Source organism: Gracilinanus agilis, chromosome 2 (genome assembly GCF_016433145.1).
Source record: "Gracilinanus agilis isolate LMUSP501 chromosome 2, AgileGrace, whole genome shotgun sequence".
Taxonomy (NCBI): domain Eukaryota; kingdom Metazoa; phylum Chordata; class Mammalia; order Didelphimorphia; family Didelphidae; genus Gracilinanus; species Gracilinanus agilis.
In genome coordinates this window covers 584386789-584412793 of record NC_058131.1, presented here as the reverse complement: position 1 = coordinate 584412793, position 26005 = coordinate 584386789, and the positions used below count along the sequence as shown (strand labels likewise).

Below are 26005 nucleotides of genomic sequence, written 5' to 3'. Positions count from 1 at the left end.
TATGGATAAGGGAGGAGTTTACGGGCAAACAAGAGACAGAGAGCATCACAATATGTAAAATTAACAATTTTAATTACATGAAACTAAAAGGCTTTTGCACAAGCAAAACTAATGTAGCCAAAGCCAGAAAGAAAATAGAAAACTGGAGGAAATTTTTACAGCAAGTTTTTTTCTGTTAAAAGTCTCATTTATTAAATATATAGGGAACTGAGTCAAATTTATGAAAATAAGAGTTATTCTCCAGTTGATAAGTAGTCAAAGGATATAAACAGGTGATTTTCAGAAGAAATCAAAGCGAGCAATAGTTACATAAAAAAAATACTTTAAATCACTACTGATTAGAGAAATTCAAATTAAAACAACTCTGAGACACCAACTCAAACCTATCAAATTGGCTGCCTTGATAGGAAAAGAAAATGTCAAATGCTAGAAGAGATGTGGAAAAATTGGGACACTAATGTACTGTTGGTGGAATTGTGAACTAGTCCAACCATTCTGGAGAACAACTTGGAATTATATCTGAAAGGTTATAAAACTGTGCATACTCTTTGATGCAGCAATACCACTTCTGGGTCTATATCCCAAAGAGAACAAAGAAAAAGGAAAAGGACTATTTGTATAAAAATATTGATAGCAGCTCATTTGTGGTAACAAAAAATTGGAAATCAAGGGAATGTCCATCAATCAGGGAATGACTAAACAAGTTGTGGTAAATGATTGTGATGAAACATTATTTTTTCATAAAAAATGACAAGTAGTGTAGTTTCAGAAAAACCTGGGAAAACTTATGAACTGATATAAAGTAAAGTGAACAGAACTTTATACACAGGAAGAGCTTATTGTAAGGACAATCAACTGTGAAAGACAGCTACTCTTAATCAAGATAATGACCCAAGACAGTTCCAAAGGACCCATGATGAAAAATGCTATCCACTTCAAAAGAGAGAATTGATGAATTCTGAGGGCAGATTGAAGCATACTTAAGAAAAACTCTTTTGTTTTATTTTGTTAATGTTTTCTTTTGCAACATGGCAAATATGGAAATATCTTTTACATGACTTCACAGGTTGAAGAATATAAAATCACTTGCCTTCTCAAGGAGGGGTAGGTGAGAGGGAGAGAATTGGAACTCAAAAATTTGTAAATGATTGTTTAAAAAATTACATGTGATTGGGAAACATTTAACAAAATAAACAAAAGTAATATTTTTCAAAAAAAAAAAGAAAAAGAGGCTTCTATCATTTTAGAGATTTCCCCACAGCATGGAGAATTTTACTAAGATTAACCTCTGAGAAATAAATTTACTATGGATACAAGCTTGTTTTTAGCAACTCCTATGCAATACTTCCCCATTTTCTTTTCTTTTCTTTTTTTTTATGAATGTTGCTGATTGGCTGTGTACTCTAGATGAACCCCTAAAGCTATAACAACCCAATTTGTACCATAAAAAGCCAGAGCTACAACTAGCCCAAATGACCTTCTTTAGAACACAAATAAATTTTTTTTTCCATCTGGCTACTTACTTTTTGGTCCCTGGTTCTATCTCATGGTGATCAAGATTCTCTGTGGACTCTCATGAAACCCAGATTGAGAAACTCCCACAATAGTCCTTCAATGTGCTTCAATTCAACAATAAATAATCCCCTATACAGCAAACCCTATTCTGGTTTGGAGATGGTTGGGGATTCAAAGATAAAATAAAATAAAATAAAATAAAATAAGATAAGATAAGATAAGATAAAATAAGATAAAATAAAATAAAATAAAGTAAGATAAAATAAAATAAACACAGTCCCTGGCCTCAAAGAGCTTAAATTGCTAAGGATCTAAAGGATTAAAAATTTTTTTTCCCAGCCAGAACTGATGGGCACAAAAATAACCTTTAATACAGATTTAATTTCGGAGAAATTAGCCATATGTCATACAAAATCACAGCTGGAAGAACAAGAATCCTAACAGAATCAATTATAAGGACAGCTGAGCAAATATGAGTCTGCATCAGTGTGTAAATGAATCAATTCGCCTTTTCCTACTCTGGCAAAGAAATGGACTACTGCAATGCATTCTAGCATGTCTTTTGTATGCTAATGTTGACCAGAACAGGATGGACAAAAGAAAAGGAAGGAAAAATCCTCTTTCTGCCTTCAGATTCATACACAATATTGCCAATAACAGTCACAACACTTGCATAGAAAGTTGGAGGAACTTAAGCTTATGTGCTTATTAAATTAGCATTATAGTTGTTACTGACACCTTCCAGATCCACACTCTGGATTTCTAATTGATCTCAATTGAAGAGTGAAATTATTATCCTTTAGAAAACAAGAACACCGCTTTTTCAGACATAGAAAAGTTCCTCCCTTACTTGGCAGTCTGACCCTATTCACTATCTGAATTTTAAAATTCTGGCCAGAGAAAGATGGTTTTAGAGTCAGGAAGACCTGGGTTGGATGGATAAATGAAAAAGGCTTGCCAGGTGCCAACCACTGTGTTTGTTTTGTTTTTGTTTAATTAACTTTGGGGGAAGCTTAACAAAGGAAAGTTATTTATTTTTCATTATTTATATTAATCAATTAATTAATTATGAATATTTTCCCATGGTTATATGATTTATGTTCTTTCCTATCTCTCTTCCCTCCCCACTCCTGGAGCTGACAAGCAATTTCACTGGATTATACATGTATCATTGTTCAAAACCTATTTCCATATTATTAATATTTGCAATAGAGTGGTCATTCAAAGTCCAAATCCCCAGTCATATGCCCATTGAACTGTGTGATCAATTATATGTTTTTTTTCTGCGTTTCTGCTCCCACAGTTTTTTCTCTGGATGTGGATAGCATTCTTTCTCATAAGTGCCTCAGAATTGTCCTGGGTCATTACATTGCTGCTGGTAGAAAAGTCTGTTACATTCAATTGTGCCACAGTGTGTCAGTGCCTGTGTACAATGTTCTCCTGCAACCACTATGTTGAATATTGGGATACAAATACAAAAGTAAAAACAGTCCCTGCCTTAAGGGAACTTTTCCTGTAATAGGACACAACACACACAGGGGAGCAGTGGCTAGGGACATCCCCATTCAGGAACAACAAAAGAGGTGATTTGATCAGAGTTCAATGTTCCAGAACAGGAGTGAGGATGGGGAGTGTTAAACTGTTGGTAGAGAGGTTGTGGAGGAGGTGATTTGAGAATGGGGTTCAAATCTTGCCTCTGACACAAATTGGCTATATAATCTTGGACAATTCATTTAAATTCTCAGTGCTACAAGCAACTCTCTAAAACTATAAGTTGTAGAAAAGCTTCTGGTCAGGGCAGCTAGGTGGTACAGTGGATGGAGGGTCAGTCCTGAAGTCAGGAAGACCTGGGCTCAAATCCAGCCTCAGATACTTATTAGCTGTGTGATCCTGGGTGAGCCACTTAACCCCATTTGCCTACCCTTTGCCCTTTTGTTCTAGAATTGTTACTAGTGCAGAAAGTAAGGGTTTAAAAGAAAAAGAAAAGGAAAGGAAAAGCTGCTGCTTTGCCTTGGTAGAGGAATTTCCTTATTGAGATGTCCTATAATTACAGAATCATTAAAAAAGTCCCACTTTTTTGTTGCCCATTCACATACCCTTCTAGTTCTTTGACCATCATCTGACGGGCAGTCTTGGGTTTACAAGTCCTGCTGAATTATAGCAATGCCAGTATAGTGATCATTCTCTGGAGGAACCTACAGTGCAAGACAAGGACAGAGAGAAATGCTTCTGCTGACACAATAGGGAGAGCGAACTGTCAATGACCTTCTGCACAATGTTGGGCATTCTGGGAATATCTAAATATTTGATTAAAAAGAAGTAGGGGAACAAGGGATTCATGATGAAAATGCTATCCACAGTCAAAGAAGGAACTGTTGGAGTCTGAGTTTGCCATCTTCCATTTTATTTCCTTCATGAGACTTTTATTTTGTGCCATATGTGTCTTCTATTACATGAGAAATATGGAAATATGTATAACTGGTATAACCTCTATCAGACTACTTACTGCCTTGGTGGGGTGAGAAAAGCAGAATAATAAAATGTCAGAAAACTATCAAAAAATGTTTTCTACATGAAACTGAAAAGAAATTAAAAACAAATTTTAAGAAAAGTAGAGAAATGAAGCCCAATCATCAACAAAAAGAAAAAGAACCATTTGATATCTGAGGATCATCCCAGCCAGCTCAAGGACACTTACATAATGTATACATTCTTTGTGTGTCCAAATGGCAGTGTGATTTATGAGCATATTCTTATGGAATGTGACTCTATATTGCCTCATTTCATGTACAGTCATGCAGGCACATTATAACTCCATGACCCCCATGGAGAATTCCTTACCACCCTGAATAGGACTTCATTTTGGTTAGCTCATAATGAATAATGGTCCTCTATTTGGCCTATATCCTTAATATTCTTGAATTACAGAGTTTGCTGGCTAATAGGAAATTTTTGTATTTTGGATGCCTGTTTTTTGAGTTGTACAAGAAAATTCCCCACAATCTACGTGTGACCTATCCACCGAACTATTTTTCTGTATTTTACTAGCTATAAGCAAAAGGCTAAAAGCTTTTTTTTATTTCTAAGAGCTTCCAACTTTACCATATATTCAGATACAGAATATGGCAAAAAGTCAGTAAAATAGAATAAAACACACACTGTTCAAATATAGTTCTGCTTTGAATGATTGTTTGGTATGAGATTTGTATCATGGAACATATTGGCCTCATTCCTGAATGAGAAATGTTGAAATATGCATTATTTTAAAGCTTGTTTTATTGTCTTAAGATGCAATCCAAAAATTATATTCAAGTAGGCAACTGTGCTGTGGGACGATAGAGTAAGGAGAGAATGTGTGGAAAAAGGAGATTAATATGATCTTATTGCACAAACATTTGAACGTTGCACGATTGTATTTAGTTAAAAACTGGGCTCTGGAGAGCAACATTTAACCCAATTGTCCTCCTCCCCAACTGTTAGCAATAATTTTGCTGCAACAAATTAAACATTATAAAAGATGAAACATTTTCAGTTCATTAGTACAGTCCACTGATGATGGAAAGGAATAGGAAGAAAGTGAAAAATAAAGTCTAGTCATACCAATCTTTGCCCACCAATGTAAATAAACATTTTGCAATTAAATAAAATGCTTGGAGTCAGATCTGGGTTCTAGTTCCTGGCTGTGTCATATATTAGCCATGTGCACTTGGACAACTAATCTCTCTAGCCTACTGTCTCAAATGAAAAATGAGAAGGTTGCTAATCTTTAAGGTTCTTTTCAGATTCTGGTTCTTTGCAAATGCCACTCCACCCCATTCCCTCAAGCCTTGGAATTATATAAAATACACATTTATGTATAATGTACAATATAATCAAAGTAGAAGGAAACACAGGAGATGGAGTATGCTGGACCATATTCCAATAAGAACAACCTGAGTTCAAATCCTGCCTCAGACACTAGCTATATGACCCTGGGCAAGTAAGTCACTTAACCTCTACTGGCTTCAATTTCTCACCTTTAAAATGAAGATGATATAGTACTTGCCTCACAGGGTTGTGTGGCATGGAAGGAGGAATTGAATGAAATAATATTTTCAGATTGTTTTATAGACCTATGTATATGTAGGTACTATGTAAATGCTAGCTATTATTATCTGAGAGAGGACCTTGACCTTGCTTTCTGGATACACTACCTGAAGAGGTAGAAATATTCTGCACTAGCTACCTAGGAACATCTAGAACCTCAGATTTGCCTCTAGGAACACTTTGGAGCCCAGATGCTTCCCATGTGGGGAAGGGCCAAACTCAGGCAAAATCATAAACTATATACGTAGTTTCATGTATCATATATTCAAAATCATAGGATCATATATCTAGAGCTTAAAGAGGCTTGAGGGGGAATTAGTTCAACCTCTCACTTTAAAGATAAAGAATCCAGTCTTGGTCCTTGCCTTGCTACATGCTTCCTATATGACCTTGGGCATGTCACTCAACCTCCTTAGTCTCAGTTTATTTATCTATGGAAAGATGAGATTGGATGAATGTCTCTATATGTTTAATCCTAGAATCATGTCTTAAAGAGCAATATATTCAGAGATCTGGGTTCAGTTCCTGACTCTGCTATTTCTAACAAATCACTTAAAACACTTTGCTCATCAAATTTCATCATCTGAAAAATGAGGACTTTGTTCCAGAGAGCTAATGATGCAACCAGAAGAGTGGAACACTACGGTAGCTGGTTGAGATGTGCATTTTGGACACGGCCAGTGTGTGGATTTGTTTTGTTATGCTTGGCTAAGCTTATTTGTTACAAGGCAGAGGTTTGTTTGTCCATTGAAAGCATGAAATTTGGAAGGTGACTAGTTCTAGGGAATGAAAGAAAAAGAAAGAAAAAGAAAAAAGAGGAAGGAGAAAAAGAAACGAAAGAAAAGGGAAGGAAGGGAGGAAGGAAAGATGGATAAAAGGAAGGAAGGGAAAAAGGAAGGAAGGAAAGATGGATAAAAGGGAGGAAGAAAGGAAGGATGAATAGAAGGAAGGAAGAATAGAAGGAAGGATGGAAGGAAGAAAGAATGAATGAAGGAAGGAAGGAGGGAAGGTCATTATAACATTTAAAAACTCAAATGAGAACAGAGGTTCAGAAGGAGACTGATAAGCAGGGCAGTTTTGAAAATAACATGCAGGAGGAAACAATTTCAAACTCCTTGAAGGACCAATTTTCAAGATATTTCAAAAAGGAGTTGATACTAAGCAATCAGAAAGTCATGGATAATATGAATACCAAAAAAAAAAAAAAGTTAATGGAGAAGACAGCATTAACTACCAACTCACATGCCAACTTTTTGATCTCTATAAAATCTTTATTATAATTATCTCAAATGTATTAAAAACACTGGTGAAAATATGAGGAAAGAGGTGAACTTTTGCAAAATGATTTCTGTATCAGACAGTTTGTTCACACTCAAACAATTTACCAAAAAGTGCAAAGAATAAAAGATCCCATTGCATCTGTTGATGGTTAAAGGGCATTTTACTTGTTTAGTAGGGCAAACGGTAGTCTTAAAGGTTCTTAATATAAAGTTTATATATTTTAGGGCAACACCATACAACATTCCCTAAGTGATGAAATTATGGACACTTTTGCTTTATAACCTTCTATAAATTTTTTAAGACATACAACCAGGCAATATATACTGGGGAGTTATGGTGTTTTCCTGTTGTGGAAGTTGTTTTGTACAGTCAAAGGGAAATGGACTACCTACAGATATCTTTCAAATGTTCTTGTTTCCTAATAATATTGTACTGATTTTATCAGGCCCTAGAGTACTATAGGATCCTCTCAATCAAATCCTGACTGCTCAAAAGAGACCAGTGAAACAATTCATAAAAGGAAAAAATAACAAATACGTCAAGAATGCTCAGACTATATCAGATGGTTCAATGGAAAATCCATTTAGTTAAATTCATCAATAAATTTAACTTGGGCAGTCACTGTAGGAGGATAATGAACTGGTTTTAGAGTTAAGTAGGAGGAAAAGAATGGGCTAGACTGCATTGAGAAAATTGTGCAGAACTGTCTCCTTCCCAGAACAAAACCTCATCTTTTTAGCATAGTTATTATTCTGGTAATGTCATATGGCTGTGAATTACTGAGCACCACAATCTCGAAAAATAAAAATAAAAATTATGGGTGTCTCCAAAGGCAATGGAGAGATAGATGCATGATGGAAAATATGAGCAATGATAACTTGCATACAAGAATGCATAAAAATTATTAGAGAAAATATATCATCAGGAAAGAAGATGGCCTATGATGAAACTGAAGGATAATAGGTAAAAAATTTGTGTTGCATTTTGCAAGCTATGAAAGGCAAAAGACCTAGAGAAATATGTAGCTTCTCTGTGGAGTATTTGTGGGAAGGCATAAACAAGAATCATACAGAAGAAAAAACACATATAGAAAAGTCTGTGATCTGTGCCAGGAGTGTCCTCACTGGAAAGATCACAAATCTACCAAAATATTGAAGTATATGTGAAAATACTATGCTAGGGATGAGTAGGATTTCTAAGGCTGGTGGTGACAGATAAGTAAGCTGAATGGAGGATTCCTTGCATACCCATTTCTTATAAAAATGAGCTTACTACAGTATTCATTTATTTCAAAGTATAACTTTTCACTTAAAAATCGGAATTTAATGACACATTCATCTGCTTAAGAAACAGTTTAATATTACTGCAGATCTATGCATTTGTGGAAATGTGTTAACCGAAGAACTCCAAGTGAGGATTAGGATGTACAGTATAACTATCATTTTGTGCTCAATACATGTTCCTATTACTACTCTGCAGAGGTAGTACCATGGAATGCTAATTTTTCCTCATTATTAAACACATAAAAAAGCTTTGTCTGCAAGACAGAGGTTGTCAAATAGAGCTGCCTAAATATAATCTGGTCCTGAGCATGTGGTAGTGCAAATAGCTGCTTCAAAAGCAAGCCTTAGGGAAAGTATCTTTTTTTAACCCAGATGGCATCACTTTGTACAGAAGACCCTCCTCACCCAATCTATTTTATAAATAAGATGGCGAGTGACTCCTAAGAGAAATCTCTAACAATTGGTTAACAAAGTGACATTTTCCTGCCTATTTATCTACCTTAATTTTTTGAAGGCAGTTATTGAATTCTGGATTCCAAATGAGCCTTAATATTTAAGCAATGATTTACCACCACCAAAACAAACTAAATTTGTCATTTTCTACTGTATTCAGTATATCTCCACTTTTTTCTCTTGATTTGTTTTTATTTAGCAACAAACTTTCAGCATTTTCAAACTATATTTTATTTGCTCTATCATAACATAACATTAGTCATTATAATATGATAACACAGGTCATGCCAACACCTACTTAATTATGAAATTGTCTGAACTTGGTTTCTCCTTTCAGATAAAAAAGAACACCGAGACCTGTTTCCAGTGAAAAGTGCCTGAATTTGGATCTCTTAACTATTAAGAAAACATGTTGGGGCAGTGAGGTGCCTCAGTGGATAGAGGGCCAGGCCTAGAGATAGGAAGTCTTGGGTTTAAATATGGTCTCAGACACTTTCTAGCTATGTGACCCTGGGCAAGTCACTTAACCTTAATCCTGTCTGCTCTTTTGCCCTGGAACCAATAATTAGTCTTGATCCTAAGATGGAAGGTAAGGGTTCAAAAATATGTATGCATATGAATTGGAAATATTCTGATTTCTCCTTGTATCCACTGCATAGACAACAAAGATCCTTTGAGAACAGACTAGGTTAGTATCTTCCTCTGGGTTCTTACCCTCTTGGCCATTGTCTTCACCAGCAACACAAAGATCTAAAAAGGACGCTCCTGAATCCTTGAAGGAAAAGAGAATGTCCTATAGAATGAATGAAACAAGTCCCCCAGATCATCCCCTATTGATTAGCTCTAAGTTCTTTCTCTGATTATATTTCTGCCTAATGCTTAGTAGGTAACTATATCTAATATTCAGTAGTAAATTCATCTTACAACACAGATTATGGGAAAATAAAAAGGTTACCATGTTTTCCTTCCCTTATACAGAATGGAGTTAGTTGTCATGGAAAATAATGATCAAATGAAGACAGAGTGGATCAATATGAATGGATTACAGCCTGAGGGGGAGTTAAGTTGTGACTATACGCTAGCTGACAAGGTAAGATTATTGGAGGAAGGTATTTGACTTCTCTGCTACTAATAACCACTTAAAAGTTTCCTAATACCATAGGTTTTAAATAGTTACAGGCAAAAATGGATCATTATCCACACAGAAAGAGGGAATATTCATATTGAAGAGAGAACTTCCCTTAAGTGTTGTTGTACAATGGAAAGAACACTAGATTTGGTATTAAAGTACCTGGGTTCAAAATCTGGTTATGCTATTTACTAACTGGGTCACTTTTGGCTTCCTCGTCTGTCAAATGAACTAGAAAAGGAAAGGGCAACCCACTTCAGTTATCTTTGCCAAGAAAACCCCAAAAGAAGTCATGATGTCAGACACAACTGCAAAATGACTGAACAAAAGATTAACATAACCTGAAGTGTCACTTTGCCTCTGAAAAGAACTTATATACCTACAGAAAGTCTACATGGATTTTCATACACACACACATATGCCAAGAACCAGAATCTATTCTGACATTAAAGAGAGAGTTCTTCCCTTTCTAACATCCCATCACCTATCTTCTACATCTCATTCACAATTGCTTCTTAGTATTTTCTGAACTCCAGAATGGCAATCCCTTAATGTTGATTTAACATATCTGTAATTCCATGATTCGCAATTAAACTGGACTTCAAAAGTCTTCCCTCCAATTCTTTCTCTGTGGTTCTTCACAAGATTAAGTGCTTGCAGAGTGGGACCGCAGAAGTATATGTACCTCATTCTTACATAGTCCCATCTGCCTAGAATTGCTTCTTTTCATCCACTGTATTATCAATGTATCCATTTGCTTTTCTCTTTTGCTTTATACTGACTGAAATATTGTGATAAATCAATTTGTAGAGTTCTTTTTCAAAGATCTGATGTAACTGAAATTCTCTGAATGAATTCTCATCTTTTTACTTGAAGGTATTTACCTAAATTGTCTATGGGACAGAAAATGTCTCACTAAAATGCTTTGGAATACATTGTCATATGTAATCAAGATAAATATTCAAGGATTCAATCTGACAACAGAATTACCAAATGTCAAATTATCTTGATTCCACCACTAATTTCAGGATTTAGGATAAAGGTTCTGTTGTCGACCTCAAAATAGTAATGTGTTTACTCTTATGTGAACTGACAGAAGTGGCTAATTCCTAGTTCTAGACTGACATGTTATTAAGCACACAGGGCATAATTTAGATTTTTTAATGAGCTTTTGATTTTGGCTTAAGAGGTGAACTCTTGTCAAGAAGAAAAAAATGTCAACCAAGAAAGACCCAACCATTGTTCAGAGTTAATGAATTTCTGAATCACTCTGGATTTAGCTAAAAATTATTTCCCCTAAAGTAAACTTGTATGAAGCAGCAGCTCAGTTTACAATATTCAACCAGTTTCAATACCCAAGGTTAATTAGTTATAAACAATCTACAAATGAATAAGTAGGTGATCTAAAAGAATCCCAAATTTAATTTTGATGATGAACTTTCTTACCAGAGAAATAATTCCAAGATAAATCAATTTTACTTTAATTAGATTCCAAAGTGACAAATTTTCAGTACTAAATAATATGTTCAATTTACTTATTTAAAATTAGTTAAGAAAAACAAATGATTTGTGAGAGGCAGCATGGGGTAGTGAACTTAGAAGACAAATTTTAGAGTAAGACCTGGGTATTGTCTTTGAGACAGTGTGACCCTGGGTCGGTCACTTAGCCCCTCAGTGCTCCCAGGCAACTCTCTTAACACTAAGTTACCAAGAGCTGCATTGATGTAGGAGTTTCTACACAGATAAGATCACAGATTTGGAAGGAAAAAGGGGCAATATCCATTTTAAAGGAGATGTAGCTAAAATGTTAAAACAAAAAACTATGGGGATTAAGTTAGGAAATGATGAACCTGACAATTGCAATAATTAACTTTCAATTTAATGGAATACTTTTAATACCAAATAACAGATGTTTGTTTATATTGTTTTATTGCATTAATTACATGCAACCCCTAATTTGCTTTGAATGTGTACTTTCATTTATCATACAGATAATGAAAAACCCCATCCTCCCTCACCCCCAACAAATATCAAACAATCCTTTCAAAAAATTGTTAAGCAGTTAACAGAGGGCACATAGTGAAGCACTTTTCTACTGCTAGTCATGCAAAATGATTTAATTGATTTAATCTAATTTACTACATAGCAATGTGAGGTTACGTCAATAAAAAAATATTTCAGACTAAGTAGATTTTCTTTAAGCAACATTTGTAACTCCAGCAAAAAGGAAACTTTTTTTCTGTGGGTACTAAGCAAAGCAGGGTAATTTTTTTGAGTAAAGAAAATACAATCCACTTTGTGTCATTACTTTTTACATTTTAGCATGACTTCCAAAATTTTAGCACATTACCTACTTTACCAATCTTTGATGCTAATTATCAATTTATAACAGTAAATATAGTTTAATTCCCCAGGGTCATATTTAATAAAGTTAGAGGGTGCATTACATTTCCAGTTAGGTTTAAAAAAGTATATAAGGGCATCTTAGTAGTTCTGAATGTGTATAAAAACTCAACTCAATGACAACTAGCCATTAGCAATCAGCCTTGTGAAAAGGCAGTACCAGTAAGACCCAAGACTTTGCTCCTTCAATTTTCCTTTGGATGGAATTCTTGTTTCATGAGTGACAGGATCCAAACTTCTGGGATGTTTGGAAACATTGGTTCAGTCCTTAAAAACATCCTAAGGAGAAATGGTTTTCCTGAGGGAATGGTGAAAGAATCTTAAAACCCATTTCCTTTACTGACATGCACATTTTATTCAAGGGGGACAAAAAGGGATTGGCTACATAGAGGAAAGACCAAAATTTCTCTATTATCTCATCAAGAATGCAAAAATAAGGAAAAACTGATGCATCGCACATCACATGTGAATGTGCATAGTAATATGAGGGGGAAAAAGTAGTGTGATCAGATAAATACACAGTAAAACTAGGGATAATAGTATCCAAGAAACATCTTACTAATGATGAAAATACTAGAAATATCTACTTCCTTATCTGTTATTCAGAGAGAAATAGTATTTCTGTGCATTACTACTCTGTCTTAGCCATGTGGATTGGAAGGTTTGGTGAGATGTGGTAAGAAAGTCAGGCAGGAAAAAGGTTTAAGATAGACTTTGCTTATTTATATATTTGAAAAGGATTTGTCAGCTTGGTTGATAAATGAGTGATTTGATTAAGCCAGGGAAAGAAAAAATTTCTATTATTTTGATCTAGGATTTTTTCCTAGTTTTAAAATTTTATACTGCCTCAAGGCACATTGAGTAATTTTCATCTTTTCTTCTTTTCCCAATTTTGAACTCTCTAACACCTTTCACACCCTATAAGCCATCCTTCACAGCGGTTTGCTAAGGCACAGGTCTGGAGAGAGGTATATTTCATTATCTTTTCTCCTGGACCTTAACTTTTTTTTTCAATCACTGTTCTCTAAAACACTAAGTTAAAGGAACATATTTTCCACAGATCCACTGGCTGCTTTCACAGGGAAGATTACCATACATATGTAAGATTTAGGGTGACTAAGTCTTTTTCTGGGCTTAAGTGTTGATCTTGGCCCTCTGCAAGAGAGAAAAAAAACTCAAATTACTTGAAAAGGGATCATGTCCACAGGAAATAATAGCTTAGAAATGCCTGCCTGGAATTTGCATACTACAAAGTATATGATTTCATCTTCTATTCTGTAAAAATGACACTACTACACATCCAATCACATTTCCATAGGAACACAGGAGCTTAAGAGTCAGAAAGATTAGTTATCAAATCTAATCCTCTCATTTAACAAAGAAACTGAAAAGAACAGAGGGAAAGGGACTGGCTTAAGGTCATAACCTCTTTACTCCCAATAAAGTGTTGGCCATGGCTTTGTACCACTTGTGAAACTCATACCCTGCCCAATTCCAGATAGAACATCACCTAAAACTCTTTAAAGAAATCATTGCTTTACCTTCACTAGAAGAATTATTTAACAGGGGCTAGTCAGGAAACAAAGGAAAGTGACAATATAATTGGGGATCTGAAGCTCAGAAAAGCCCTCCTTGTTCCCTTCTACAATCAGTTTTGCAGAGTTGGGAGATGCCAAGGAGCCCATTATAGTAGCTACCTGAGAAGTGGTTTAGGGCTGATTTGCTAGGTAGAGGCCTCCTAGGCTATCCTGTGGCACAGATGTTAGTAAACTGTGGTCCAGATTTGAAGGCAAAAAACCACATCACCTGCGGTCCTGGTCAGGTGCCTCTATAATTATTCTTGTCTATCCTGAGAAGCAGTAAAATTAGAAAGTACTAATTCTTGTATTTGATGAGGATAACAACTGATAACAACAGCAATTCCCTAAATGTTATCTTAATGTACTGAAACAATTTATACTTGAGATCAAAGGTATCAAATACACTGCCCCCCATCCCCAGCTGCTGAACCAGATTAAAATGTAACTGGGAAAATATTTAACAAGATACATACAAATACAATGGAATAGAGATAATATTATGTGGTTTTCTAAGTCAATATGCAGCATACAGAGGGGTTAGTGGTCCTGTTTCAATATGAGTTTGATACCACTTCAGGAGGATACGATTTCTAGAGGTCACAGGGAACAAATCTCAGGTGTATCTTTCCTAAATTAAATGAATTTTCAATCTGTGTTAAAATCTTTCCTTTAGACTCATGTGTGCAAGAGAAGTGCACATTAACTGAGTTTATATGAGGATAATTTTATCTTGTAGTTTTCACGTAAGGAAGATCAAGTTTATAGAAACCTCAAACACAAGTTATCAAGATGAATGAGTCTCAGTCCTTACCTAGACTGGCAAAGCTTAATATCACAAATTATTAATCAGTTTTAAAAAGAACAAAATATAACTGTCCTACTTTTTAAAAATCTCATTTCCTTTAAGCTCTATAACTTATTATGAAGAGGAAGGGAAGTGGGGAATTAAACTACTTTGTCAGAATGAATAACAATAAGTAGTTCTTTTTATTCATTAAAGGTTTTTTTAATCTGTTCTTTCTCCTGGAAAGGCTAAAATTTGCCATGAGAAGACTGCCAATTATATTGAATTATAGCAATTCCTATTGAAAGTACAATATCATTATCTTGGGACTTGACAGTAATTATGCTGTAAATACCTATTTTGGGAGTTTAATACTATACCACAAAAGTTTACTGAGTCCTGGCACCAAAGGTCTCACTGTGTATGTTATTTTATTATTGGATTATATATGCCAACAATATGTAATTTATCTTACAGTTCTATCCTAAAACTCTCAAGAACACAGAGTTAACTAGATAGTATAGGGAAGAGACAAAGGGGAGAGTTCATTCCATGAATAAATGCATGGATAAGTACTTATAAATTATTTTCACACAAAAACTATAGCTCAAAGAACCATTTTATCATTGGTCAGTCTTAAAATAAGTAGGCTGGTTATCCCTCCTCCTCCTCTCCAAACATAGTAACATTCTTTAGTTAAACTAGGAATAATGAGACTAAATGGTGCTAAAAAGTAAAATAAAAAAATATTGTTCACTAATTTGTTTTTTCAATCTGAGCAATCAGCTATTTACACATAGATAGGTAGGTCTCAAATGATGAATTAAAATGGCAATTCTATCACTATCTGAACTCTAGATTTCCTTTCATTAAGGCACATTCAACCTGTAATTTAAAAATAAATTTCAGTTTTCTGATTCAATCATATACAGATTCATTTGATTTGTTTTCCTTTAATGTGTGAGCACCAAAAATATCCAAAATCACTTAATTTGTAAAATGGAAAGACTACAAATTATATATGGGAAGAAAAAAAAAACTTTCCAAAAGAACTCTTTGGAGATCAGTTTACTGTAGCAAAGAAGACATACACTAACAGTGATTTTTTAAAAACTCCTAATACACACAAATATTAATGACTAACAGGCATTCAAAAACAGGACAGGAACCTATGTCATGGTTATTAAATAAATTAAAAGGTATATCAGATACAGAAAAATAAAGCCGTTTTCAAAGAATGAAATAATCATCTTCAACATAACACAAATGGGATAAAGTGAATGCAATTAGAAATACAGAACACTGTATATTTTTCCCCCAATGTCTTCATTAGGGAGGGAATTTTTTAAAAGTTTACTTACATACTTTAGATTTGCAACAATAATTCTGCTTTGCCAGACTAAATATTAACATATTGCCTTTTAGCTTTAAAGTAAAGGACCAGGAAAGGAGAAATACTAAATTCTCCTTGGAATATGATTCATATCCATTTAGGACTTAATGCCAAACAAATCACTATGAATAACCATATAACATATTGTGCTTTTCCCACTTCCCCTTCCCCAAAAGTTACATGATCACAACAAACAAAATTACAGTTTGGGTGAAATAACTTTTGAAAGTAATTTTGAAGATAATGATACAACTACTGTCATACTTCCTTGTTTTATAAACTTGAACATGTAATGGCTTTTTTTTTTTAAATAAAAATCTTTTTGAGAAAGAAAAAAGGTAGAATCTGTGCAATGTTAACAGTCACAACAGAACATTTACCAAAGGTACAGTGTTTTGTTACAATAATACTTTGCATTAATGTTCATGTTCTCTACTATAGAACCATAGCAAAGAAGTCTGGAATGAAAAGTTAAAAAAAAAAAAAAGTCTTTTGTTCATCATAGTTCTACTTCAAGTCACAATTATGCAGGATTGCTACATAATAATGTTCAACAAGATGTGTTCAAAGGCAAATATTGATCACATTTTTGTTCAAAAAGCTCAATCTCTAAGGAGTTCTTTGTAAGAAAATCACTTCTAAAATATATCCTTGTGTGGACTTCAAAAATGACCTATCATATTAAAATTTTTAAAAATAAATTAGGTAATTAAAAAAAGAGTCATCCAGCAGAGCTGGATATCAGGCTGTCCTTACTGAGCCATTATTATTGCTGCTTTTCCCATAACTTGGGTCATTTTTTTCTAGCCATAATTCAGCCAGCTGCTGCGTAGATCCATATGTTGATGCTTTAGACCCTAAGCACATTTTGTACTGTTTGGGATCAAGATTAGGATCACAAAAGACAGGATGGTGAACATGGACTACTCCAACTTCTTGGCTTCTAAAAGTCTTCAAACCAGCTTGAACCACTTTGTTGAAAAGGTCTACATCCTCAAGTCCCCAACCTTGAATAGAAACATCAAAGCCACCTACTCTAACAAGATCTCCCTTATAAATACAAGTAATGCCAAACCCATAGTTTCTCCAGAAGCCAGTTTTTTGAGTGAAGGCAAAATGGTTGTCACTGGGAACTGTCCCACTATAAACAATCTTTGGATCATACTGGCTGAAGATAATTGGAAAATATATTTGTTGGCCCAAAACCGTATTTGCTCGACATCGTTGTAGGAATTCTGTAGTAAACACCAAGTCAACATCACAGAAGAAGAGCAAAGATTCATTATTAAACTGAGAAGATCCAACTTCAAGAGCTAGAGCTCTTGAGAATTCTCCAGAAACTGGCAAAATCTGCATATCAGCTTTAGGATATTTAACACGATAATCTTTCATCAATTCTACTTGTTTTGTTTTGTCAGGATTAGAGTCAGAATTGAAAAGCAGGACAACAAGCTTGACACTTTGATTTGGAATGAGACAAGTCTTTTCAAAATTCCCCATAAATCTCACAAACATATCAAATCGTCCAGACAAAGGAATCAAGATATTTATCTTGGTATCTTTGGGTTCTTTGTTCTCATTTTTTGATCCAGGAAGCTGAAAAGGAACAAACATCTTCAGGGAATTTGAGAGAAAAGATAAGGATCCAGATTCTTGGTTAATTTTGTTGGCCAATTCTTTGGCATCCATTTCTTCATGCTCCATAAACTGGATCTTGCTGAAGGTCTGCTGCAAGTAGGCATGCCTTCTCACAGGAACAGTCATTTTTTTCCCTTTATGTTTTTTGTACAGAAGTAGAAGGTCGAGAATGTATTCAGCTCCATACATAGGATTGACTCTACGATAACCATACTGTATTTCCTTGAAATCAATAATGCGGCCCCTGGTCTTAGCATTTGCATTAATCATTTCCATTACTTGCATAACAATGTCTTCCAAAGCTTCTCTCTGAGAAGAATCCATCCCTCTTCTAGGGGGCTGACCATCAGCAGCGGAATACAAGTATTTTCCAGTAAGAAACTCCCATTCTAAAATCTCCTCGCGCTGGCGTGGCTGAAATCTCATAAAAGAAGGTGGAATTCCTAATTGGAGATCTTCCTTGTGAATCTCTGTATTACTGTATTTGCTCATTAGAACTATTTCTCTGTGGAGCTGTATGGTTCGGTGACGCAGTTCAGCTATTTTGCGGCTCAACATGTAGCTGTGAAGTCTATATTGGTAAGGAGGATTTTTGTTGGGATGTAAAGTAATAGCTCGGTGGATTTTGCTGTTGTGCAGATCTCGGATGTAACCCTTTTTGTTCTGTTCATAGTTCTCATAAAATAGCTGCTGCATCTAGTTAAAAAAAAAAACAAAATTATTATTTTGGTATTACATAATTTTCAGCAATTTTTGATCTACCTGTTAGCCCACTATAGATCCTTAAGAAATCTTTCTGAATAAATCATAATATATAAAAACATTGACTATAACTTGGTCACCTGTAAGAGATTATGGGAAATATTAATAGAGACTAATGAAGAAACAGTCATAAATAATTATTCTTGAGGCAAATGTTCACCATTACCTAAACAGATTCAAGGGGTATGCTTCTCAAACTGAAGAAGCAAAAAGTATGGTGGTATTAGTCTTCTTTCTTTCCTTATCCCCCCCCCCCAAACCGCAGAGTTAGCAAAAACTCACATCATGCCCCTGATTTTGCACAAAACTCTGGCAAAATCTCCAGGATGAGAGAGGGGAAGGTATCTGGTTATGCTTTGAAATATCTTAAAAGACCTACATCTACCTCCTCAAAAGAAACTCATATACTGCAATAGCAGCCTCTTAGACTACTCCCCCCCAAACGAACTCACATATTGCAGGTGCTGCCTCTTTGAAGTGGCAGGTGACATCTTTCACTTTCTGTAGACTTTCATGCTACAGGGATCATATTAAAGAACAAAGAGCATGGGGCCAGAATCCTCATAAAGCTTTCTTACAAAATAGACTCTAGGAAACAAACTTCAAGCCAATCCCTTCAAAGAATAAAGTCTAAATGGTTATGCTTTATTCTTTAGTAAAAGCTGAATAACAGAATAAATATATCTAAAGTCTTTGGGAAAGACTTTCAAAAGATTAAAAAATATAAAGAGCATTGTCACAAATTACTAATTTATATAAGTAAATATAACTTACATTGAAAGTTTAAAATAGATGTTCAACAGCAAAAGTCAATTTAGCCAAAAGAAGTGAGAATGAAACCTGATTATAGATTTTTTTTTTTTTGCTGTACTGTGGTTTCTATATCCCTGCGTGTTCCTCTCCCTCAAGAGAATTTCTGAGATCCAAAAACAAGTTTAAGTTTAAAGAATTCTAATTACAATGTCTGTATCTATTGTACTGGAGAACAATTTGAGGTAGGAAAAAAAAGATTGCCTCCATTTTCATGCAATTTATAGCATAGGCTGAAAATTTAATTATTGAAGCTGAATTATTTCGAGAGAAACCAGAGATAAAATTTTAGTTCTAATTGTAGCTGTCTCTTAATGCTTCAATTTTAACAATTCATTAGACCTATGGCAGCTTGATAGGATAATAGCCAAATGAAATTTAGTTCAAGTTAATTATATTAAGCAAAGAAATAGAATACTTATAATTTGACATCTATCTGCTCAAAAGTAAAATGATTAGTGCAATAACGAATACTTAAAGTATGCAGTTTTAAATCAGGTACTGAATACTATATCCTATTCCAACACAACTTTATTTAACTTTCACTTAATCACAGTAACAGAAAGCACAAAAACCACAAGATTGAACCAAAAATTTGTGGGTTTTTCTTTTTGACAAAAGTAGCCTGAGTCCCAAAGAAGGGTAAGACAAAATAACGAGAAAAGACAGATAAGGACCTGAGAAAAGCCAGGTGCAAAGCTAGAACATTTAGTTAGTGTTTCCCCTATCTTGGATAATTTATAATACTCACTTTGTGCCAACTAAATAGGGTTGGGGAGGTTAGGAGAGACAATTTTATATAAGAGGGATCCTTTAATTGTTGCTATTTCTGAAACAGAGGAAGTACTTAAATGAAACACTGGTTCAATTTAGTTACAAAATGATTTACATTGTTTCAAAGAAAAGTTTTACTTAGGATTTAACAAATTAGTGTGCTTGATAATAAATGACTGGTGGAATTTTAGGTGCTATAGCATACAATTATTTATATTTGCAAAGTGTAAAAGGGGAAACTCTCAAATCAGACTGTGTTGAAAAGAGGCCTGAATGATTATTTTGGGTGTATTGTAGCTGGAATGCTTGGCTAGGTATGTTTTGAATTTGATGGTCTCTGAAGCCCTTTCTAAGGGGCTGAGATTCTGAGATTCCAAGTTCTGGTACTGAAAGGATTGGAGAAATTTCTATCTCCTTAAATCTTTCTCACTTCTCCTTTAAATGTACAGTTGAGTGACAAGAAGTATTGGGCTTGAACAAGAGATGATGTTAAATTCTAACAGAGAAAGCAAAGATCTCAACAGAAATGAATGATAGCTCACATTTCTATAATACCTTACCAACAGTTAACAAAGTACTTTCCTTATAAAAAGAACCTTATTAAGGGAGGCAGTACACAAAAACTAAGACTAAAAAAGTCAATCAGTAAATGTCTTGCCCAGGAATGCAGACTTTTAGAAATAACATTGGAAAACAGTTCTGATTCTAATACTAACCAATGAAGAAAGTGAATAAAGGGGACCAAATAAATAGGTTTTAGGAGATTAGTCCTAATATAAAGATGATAATAATTGGGATCTAGTCAGTTTTCTAATATGAATAGCTCATACTTATATTATATTTTCATACAGTATTTTTTCATTCCACTCTAACATCTGTTGCTAACTTTCTAGATTTCCTTCCAAGCTTTCTTACCCTGGAAGATCCCTTCATCCCTAAAGTTAGTTCCTAGAAGCTGTATTTTGGCTAAATGTCCAACACAGTTCTAATCACTTCTTTATTTCTCTCCATGCTCCCCACCTAACTTCTTCATCCTGTCACCAAATGAGTAACTTTTCCATCCTTTCCTTCATTTTATATCCCTTTTTATGTTTTCCCTCATTAGAAAGTAAGCGCCTTGAGGGCAGTTTGTCTTTCTTTTTGTTTGAATTTGTAATCTCAATACTTACTGTAGTGCCTGGAATATTTTATAAGTGCCTCTTGATTGGATTTGACTTGAACAGTTCTGGTATTCCGATTATTTTCATTTTACATATGAAAAAACCACCTATATAAAGTTAGATGGCTTCTCATGTTCACAAAACCAGTGAATGACAGTATCAGGAATCTAAACCAGTCTCTTAAGTCCAAGTTCATTATTGTTTCCACTAGATCAAGCTAGCTGTTTTTTTTTTTCAGATAACTGGGTTTTCATTAAGCAATGCGAAAATACTTATAAGTCAGCATGACTAATAGAAGAAACACTGGGCTAGAAATCAAGATATTTGCATTTTTTCTTAGTCCTACATAATCCTCTCTAAATTCTTTAGTTGTAAAGAAAGTACTTCAAAAATCATGAAGTGTTACATAAATAAAAGCTACTTTTGTAAAACAGAGGTATTTAACTATTTTTCTATCTCATAAAGTTGTGTGAAGGATAAAATGACACCATATATGAAGGCATCTTGAAAAAAATTCTTAGTATTATACAAATATAAAGCAAAAGAATGATTTTTGAGCTAAAAATTCAATCTTTTACTAAATGATGAACTTAGATCTTTGAGAGAAGCATATAATCTCATTTGGAAGAGACTTCAGAAACTATCTAGTTCAACTTACAAAGGACTATCCTTCTATGACATCCTTCACTTAAAAGACTATTTATAAGAGTAGAACATAATCATAAAAATTCATATAGCTCTTTAAGGTTCGCAATATGCTTTAAATATATTATCTCATTTGATCTTCATAATCTTATGGGATAGGTACTATTGTTATACCTGTTTTACAAATTAGGAAACCAAAGCCGAGAAGTCAAGCAATTTGCCCAGGGTCCCATAAATAGTAAGTGTGACAGAACTCAGGTCTTTTGAACTCCAAGTCCAGCACTTTATCCATTATGCCAACTACTTATTTACTTGATGATAAGAGAGGTTGTTTTCTACATGCAGATCCCCTTAGTTTGAGATCAATACTATAGCTTCCTCTCTAACTTCCATGTAATGCTTTCATATTAGCTGTGTTAGTCATTATGTTATGCCTACAGACCACTAGAAATCCTGGGACTTGGACAAGTTAATCCAAGTTAGGACTTCATATTTCTCTATTAAACTTATTTGTATTAGATTTGATCCATTCTAAAGAATTGTAATTTGGGGTAAACAAAAAAGGCAGAAAGGAACAAATTACCAATTTAGAATTATTCATAAGAAGTACTTTAAATGATCATAGATTTCTACGACCAGAAAAGGAGGTGGGTCAATTATCAAGCAAAACTGAATAATAAACAGCCACCATGTTACCCTACCTAGTTATCCATGCAATACCAAGAGACCTAGAAAAAGAATCTTGGTCTAGAGTGTACTTACTTATGAATGGTTTATGAGAGGTTATGGACAGGAATCACACAGAACAGTCTGTACCATTAAAAGGAGTTAAGCACAATGATAAGGATTATAGATCCAAGGAAATCTCAAATATCCACATTACAGGGTTGTTGTTAGAGAAGGCACACTATGGGAATGTGAGTTATTTTCTCCTCTCTAAGCTGTTTAGAGTACCTCTCACACCAGTATTGCATCTGCTCCTCCCCCCACTGACCTTCACACAAATGTTCTCTACCACACTTTGCTACTCTAGTTCCTCAAATCACTTTACAACTTCATTTTTCATTCTGCCTCTTTTAAATAAAGTCCACTTTCCTAAAGCTTTCTGGATTGGATTGAGCATCATTCCAAGTCTCAATGATAGCTAAAAGGCTAAATTTGCCTTCTTGAATTAGGCTCTCTAATTTATCTTATTCTTTAACTTTACTTTGTTCATTTTTATCAATAGATTGAGGACACAAGTTTCATTACTAGCTATTATAGCTGTTACTCTTTTTTTCTCACCATTTTCTTAATCAGTTAATTACTTCCCAGCTTTACATCTCCCTTCCTAAAACCTGGCCTACAAATTAGCAGCCATGGTAAAAAAAAATACCAATGTCTCTAATGTCATATCCAGAACTTTATAAATCCTAGCAAGGATTTCTAGGTTCTTCCTGAGAGTCTCATGTGTCAATCAATAAGTATTTATTAAGTTCCTACTACATGCCAGGCTCTCTGCTAGGTACGGGGGATATAAGTACAAAGAATGAAACAATTCCTATTTGCAATGAATGAACTTACATTCTAATGGGTAAAACAAGCACATATATAAACACATGTAATATAGTTCATAAATGTAACTATTGAAAGTAGTTAAATACACAAGGGAGGTAGCATTTGAAGGGATCAGGAAAGACTTTAGGTAGAAGATAGGGTTTGAACTTCCACTCTGAAAGAAGAAATCTATTCTCTCACACAGCAGAGGTAAGGAGAGACTGCATTTCAGGTCTGGAGGATAGACAATGGAAAGGCACAGAGAGGGAGATGAAATGTCTTGTGTGAAGAACAAGAGAGAAGGCCAGTTTGACAAGCAGAGAGCTAGAGGGAAAATAACAGCCAGGTAGAAAGAGTTATAGGGCTTTAAAAGCTAACAAGGGTTTTTATTTTTTCCAAAAGGCAATAAGAAAGCACCAGAATTGGCGAGGTAAGGGAATCACATTGTCAAGTGAAGTAAAATAATTTTAGTCGTGATGAATAAAACAGATTGGGAGGGAAGGGGAGAAAGACTTGAAGCAAGGAGAGTGGAAAGCTGTTACAATAATCTAGATAAGAAATAATAAAGGTCTGAACTAGGATGGTAGCTTTCTGAGTAGAGAGAAAATGCTAAGTACAAGACCTATGAAGGTAGAAATAGTATACTTATCAAGTGACTACACACACATACATGTGTTGTATTATGTATGTATGTATGTATGTATGTGTAGTGATAGAGAGTAAAGAGAGCAGGATAATGCTGAAGTTATAAACCAGGGAGAATGGAAGAAGGATGGCCAATTCCTTTAGAAATAGGGAAGGCTGAAAGAGAGGAAAGTTTGGAAGAAAAGAAGTTCAGTTTTGGACATGAGTTTAATAAGTCTCTAGAACATACAGTTTGAACTATCCAATTAACAGCTGATGATGAAGGGCTGAAACTCAGGGTATGAGACAGGATCTAAATATGTAGATGCCTGGGTCATCTGCCTAGAGGTGATAGTTAAGCCCATGGAAATTGCTGACGTGACTCAGCTGTAGTGACCCAGAGTGAACAGCAAAGGTTGTTAACTTGGAGTCTGTATAATTACTACACATTTTTTTCAGTAACTGTAATATTTCCGTTATAAGTCATTTCCTTTAGAATCTTTGGTAATGCTATATCCCTTACACATTTAAAAACACTGTTCAGATTTCATTAGATTGCATATGAATACAAAAGAGGTCCATGACACACAAAAAGTTGAGACGCTCTGCTGCAGAAAAAGAGTCGTAGGACAGTATCTTGGAGCTCCATAGCTAGGAGAGAGAGATGGATAAGAAGCCAGCAAAGAAGACTGTGAACAGAGCAGTCAGGAGGCAGGAAGAGAACTGAGAGAGTAGTGTCACAAAAACCCAAAAAGAAAGTGTCCAGGAAGAGAAGATTTTCAGTAGTTTCAAATGTAACAAATAGGCTAGGAAGTACACAATCTGAAAAAAGATCATCCAAAAAAAAAGGTCATCTGAAACAGAAATTGAGAGCACTGGTAACTTTAAGGGAGCAATTTCAGTTACAGTGATTACTGTCCTCAAACAAAGGATCAGAAATACATAGTAATCATTAAGAATTTCACCATTATGCCTCTTTCATGTCTCCTAAAGTAGATTTAAAATTATACAATTGATATCACTTTCCATGAATAATAAACATACACATACTCATGAACAGATTTCTTGGCCATAGACACTTTCCATTTTCTTTATGCGCCAGGCATTTTGTTAAGTGCTGGAGATACAAAAAGAAGTAGATGATTCTTGCTCTCAAGGAGCTCAATCTAATGAGATAACATGAACGCCACTGTATACAAACTATCACAGGTTAAAGTGGAATGGTCAATAGAGGGAAGGCACTAGCATTAAGGGGAATTGAGAAAGGTGGTGTCCTGTAGAAGATAGGATTTTAACTGGGACTTGAAGGAAGTCAGGGAAGCCAGGAGGGACAGCATTCAAGGGATGGGAGATAGCCAGTGAAAATGTCCAGAGTGGGGAGGTTCTTGCTTGAGGAACAGCAAGTCAGTCACTGGATCACAGAGTATATGGCAGGGAGAAAGGGTGGAGGAAGAGGGAAAAGCTGTGAAGAATTTTGAATAATATGATGTGACATTTGATTCTAGAAGTGAGAGTGGACTTTATTAAGTAGAGAGATGGAGTTTTAGAAAATTCGCTTTAATAACTGACTAGAGGATAAGTCAGAGTGGGCAAGATATTGTGACAGGTAGACCAACAAACAAGACATCGCAAGAGCCCAGATGTTAGGTGATAAAGAATAATATTACAGTAGTGGCAGCATCAAAGATGAGAGTATACTTGAGATGTTAAGAAGGTAAAATTGACAGGCCTCAGCAACAGATTGGATATGGAGAGAATGAAGAGTTGAACCTGGACAACTGGAAGAAGGGAGGTACTCTCAATAGTATCAGGGAAGTCAGGATGAGTGAAGAGTCTGGGGATGGGGAATGAGTTCTGTTTTAGACATATTGAGTTTAACATGTCTATAGGACATTCAGTTTGAGATGTCCAATAAGCAGTTGGAAAGGCAAGACAGAGAGTTGGAAATGCAAGAGAGGTTAGGACTGTATGGACAAATTTGAGACTACATAGAGAATGATAATTGCATTAATAAAAGGTGATGAGATCATCAAATAAAACAACAGAGAGGGAGAAGAGAAGAGGACCCAGCATAGAGTCCTGTGGAACACTCACAGTGTTGGGGAGGGGCTGGAAGTGGGGTGACCTGAATAAAGATCCAGCAAAAGAG

General features: G+C 35.0%; 1 protein-coding gene across 1 annotated transcript in view; it reads right to left on the bottom strand.

Annotated features, from left to right (window-relative positions):
- Positions 1-16639: 16639 nt before the first annotated feature.
- Positions 16640-26005, bottom strand: part of CHSY1 (chondroitin sulfate synthase 1) — an 86928-nt gene continuing 77562 nt past the window's right edge. The window contains exon 3 of the mRNA XM_044665408.1: positions 16640-18241. Within this exon, the coding sequence (XP_044521343.1) occupies positions 16649-18241 (1593 nt within the window). The 3' untranslated portion in view covers positions 16640-16648. The remainder of the gene's footprint in view (positions 18242-26005) is intronic.